We start from the raw sequence: 3263 nt of genomic DNA on the forward strand, positions 1-3263 counted from the left end.
CGGAGGTGCGCGCGGTCTTCCGCAGCGGGAGCGCGAGCTGGGCCCCTCCGGCTTTGCGCCTGCAGCCCTGGCCCCGCCGCCTGGCCGTCCAGCACCACCCAGTAAGCGACGCCTTCACTCCCGCCTGCCCGCCCCGAAGACCCCGAAGCCAGCGCCGCCCCGGGAAACGGGCGGGCCAGCGCGAGGAGCCCGGCTGCTTGGGACCACGCGTGCTTTCCAGGCCCGAGTGATGTCCACGCCTTCTCAGCAGAACCCTGACCTTGCTCCCACGCGTCTGCAGGGCCGCAGCTAAGCCGGGTCGACCATTCAGCGCCCCCGAACCGCGAGAAGCTCCCCTGTCAGCAGGTGTATGGGGCCTTTGGGTTCACTATGTATAAAAAGCACGATCAGGAAGGGAGGGGGGCGGCCCACAGGAAGCTTTAAGAGGCGGAGGAAGCTCCGAAGGTGCCGTCGGGGCTGGCGCCAGTCACTCGTCTTCCTACCGCCAGGTGGCGCCAAAGGCCTGTGGTCTCTGCGCACCCGGCCGACTCCGGGGCAGGGTTGCAGCGAGTCTCAGCTTGAGCATGGGCCGCGGTTCCCTTCTCAGCCCCTTGCACCTTGGACCTGGGCCCAGAGGAAAATCCACATTCACACACGCCCTTCACTCTGGCCCCAGGAAATGTCAAAGCCTTTGAAGTGAGGCTGGGAGCTAAATAACTAAGTGGAAAAAATAATAAAGGTGGTTTTTATGTTATTTGTAATGCGTTGGCAGAAGTTTTTTTTTTTTTTCTCCTCCTTCCTTGAGGAAAGCAGTAAACTTGTCCTTGAACGGAAACTTCTGAAGGAGACCATAAGGCATTTTAAACAAGAATAAAAGAAGGGCATCTGCTGGGGTGTCTGGAAGCGGGACGGTGGGTGAGGCACGAGAGAAACACACCACGGTGTGAATATAGCCAAGTATTCCATTTATTAACAAAATAAGTCTTACCAAGGAGAGCTCTATTCATCCCAAGCAGGTCTAGCAGCCTCCAAGCTGCCTGAGACCAGGGCTGGCGGCGGGAAGGAGGGCGTGGGGATGGGGGAGAGGCCCCAGGGGGCTGAGAGTCTTGGAGCCCAGTCACTGTGGGAGCCCACGGCCAACTTTGGGACTGTTGGGTCAGCCAGGAAGGTGGCAAGGGGAACTGCTGTGATCCGTGTGCTCCCTGACTGCTCAACTATCAAGATTACATTGTCTGTCCCGACATTGCCACTGGTCTGCTTTGGGGGAGTTCAAGAGAATCATCCACCCGCCCCTACCAACAGGGGAAGGGGCACTGCCCCAATAACGGAGAGAAAACAATGACTATAAAGCACTTCGCAAACTATAAAGAGCAAAGTTTTCACGCCAGGAGGGGCCTACCAGGGCTTTTAGTGGAATAAGACCAGCCCTCAGTGGTGCCCCCACTAGTGGGCAACGTGACCACCAGGGCTTGGAGGGAGCCTGGAGGGGTTCAAGTGGAGAACTGGCTCTGTCCGAGCCCACTCAGGTCCCTCTATCTGGGGAGCCAGGGCTCTTGATGCTCAAAGCAAGGAAGGGGACAGGGTTTTAATCTGGGGAGCCAGGGCCCAGATAAGGACCCGGGGAGGAGACGAAGGTTGCATGATTGGAGTCCAGGACCTCCAACCAATGGCACCCTCTCCTCAAATGCGTTACCAAAAAATATCGCCTCTCTGTCACTTGTACAAAGGAAAAACACAACTCAGAATGGAAGGACACAAGAGGGAATGAAGGGGGTAAGGATCAGGGGGACCTGTTGTTTCAATGGTTAAGACTCATGCAAGGAACTCCCCAGGAAGATAAAAACAAAAACCGAAGACCCCAGCCCCAGGCCGACTGTCCCTCCTCCCTTAAAAGTAAACCAATCAAAAACAAAAGGAAAAGAAAGCAATTACAATGCATAGCTATGGAAAAGGAAAGAAAAGAAAGGAAGAGGGGCGGGGACCATGTAGTTATTCGTGTGATTAATATTATTATCTGGAGAGGTGGGGGGGGCACACAGACTTTTTGCATACCATTGACTCGTGTGGGCCGTTAATGCACTTATATTCCCAGCTTGTAAGCTAACATTATAGTAAATAAATACACAGTCCGGTGGGGAGAGTCTGAGCAGGGAATCCTGGGAGGGACAAGCAGTAATGGAGGTTGCAGCGGCCGACGAAGGTAAAGAAGGGCAGGACGGGGAAGGCGGGAGGGAGTGGGGGTCGGAGGAAAAGCTGTAGTTACTGGTATCCGAGAGCGGAGGCGGACGCTAGTCTCTGTCCATAGAGCGCATATGGCGAGTAGTAGGGTCCGGCTGTGGGGAGGGATGGCACCGCCAGGCCCCCAGCTGTGGATAAGTGGCTCTTGCCGTAGGGGTGGTACCGGCTTAGCCCCAAAGTGTGTGGACTCCGCAATGACAGTGACCCGGGGCTGCCGGGGGCGGCAGGCGGAGGGAGGTGCAGATGGCAGGAGGCAGCGGCTGCGGCCGCTGCGGCAGCACTGCCCAGGCCAGAGGCCCCGGGGTAGGCGGCCAGAAGTTTCTCGGCTCCGGGCAGGGCGGTGTGAGTCCGTAGGTGGCTGAGCAGCTCCTCCGAGGTGGCGAAGCGCTTGTCGCAGGGCCCACTGGCCGCCACCCAGTTGCAGCTGTGCGGCAGCGGTTCGTTCTGTAGCATGAAGCCGTAGGTGTAGAGCGGGTGGCCTGGGAGCGCGGCCTGGGCGGCGCTGGACGAGAGGGCAGCGGGCTGCAGCGGGTGCCCGGGGTACACCAGGGGGTAGCCCCCCGCCTTGAGGCTGGGCCCGGCCGGGTCGTGTGCGCTGCAAGTGGAGCAGCTGGAGCCACCAAGGTGCGAGGCGCTGTGGTAACCTCCCAGGCAGTAGGGGTCGCGGCATAATCCCTGCAGGAAGGAGGGCGGCGAGGCTCCGGTGAGCGGGCTGGAGCTGGGGGGCTTGCCGGGCGGCAGGCCCAGGCCCCCCGACAGCTGGCCCCCCACGAGGCCAGATTTGCTAGGATCCAGGCCAGGCACAAACTGAGACGGGTAGCCGGCGTAGGCACCTACGATGGAACCATGGTAGCCAATGCTGGAGGGTGGCAGCGGGAACACGGAGTGGCCCGGCTTGTAGGGCGACACTGGCGCCACGTGGCCGGCCCCCACCAGCGCCGCGGAGGGAGGCTCGGACTTGCGCCCGGAGGTTCCGGCCTCGGCGCCGCCGTGTGCGCCGGGCTCTCCAGCGCCGCCCCGGCTCCCCGCCGCCGCCGGCTCGGGGC

General features: G+C 60.4%; 1 protein-coding gene across 1 annotated transcript in view; it reads right to left on the minus strand.

The window, feature by feature from the left end:
* Positions 1-923: 923 nt before the first annotated feature.
* Positions 924-3263, minus strand: part of ZNF703 (zinc finger protein 703) — a gene marked incomplete at its 5' end in the record, with an annotated part of 3980 nt that continues 1640 nt past the window's right edge. The window contains one exon of the mRNA XM_030884669.2: positions 924-3263. This exon is cut by the window's right edge and continues 550 nt beyond it. Coding sequence (XP_030740529.1) covers positions 2239-3263 — 1025 coding nt within the window.

Source organism: Echinops telfairi, unplaced genomic scaffold (genome assembly GCF_000313985.2).
Source record: "Echinops telfairi isolate 266 unplaced genomic scaffold, ASM31398v2 ScPeMD7_9;HRSCAF=40, whole genome shotgun sequence".
Lineage (NCBI taxonomy): Eukaryota > Metazoa > Chordata > Mammalia > Afrosoricida > Tenrecidae > Echinops > Echinops telfairi.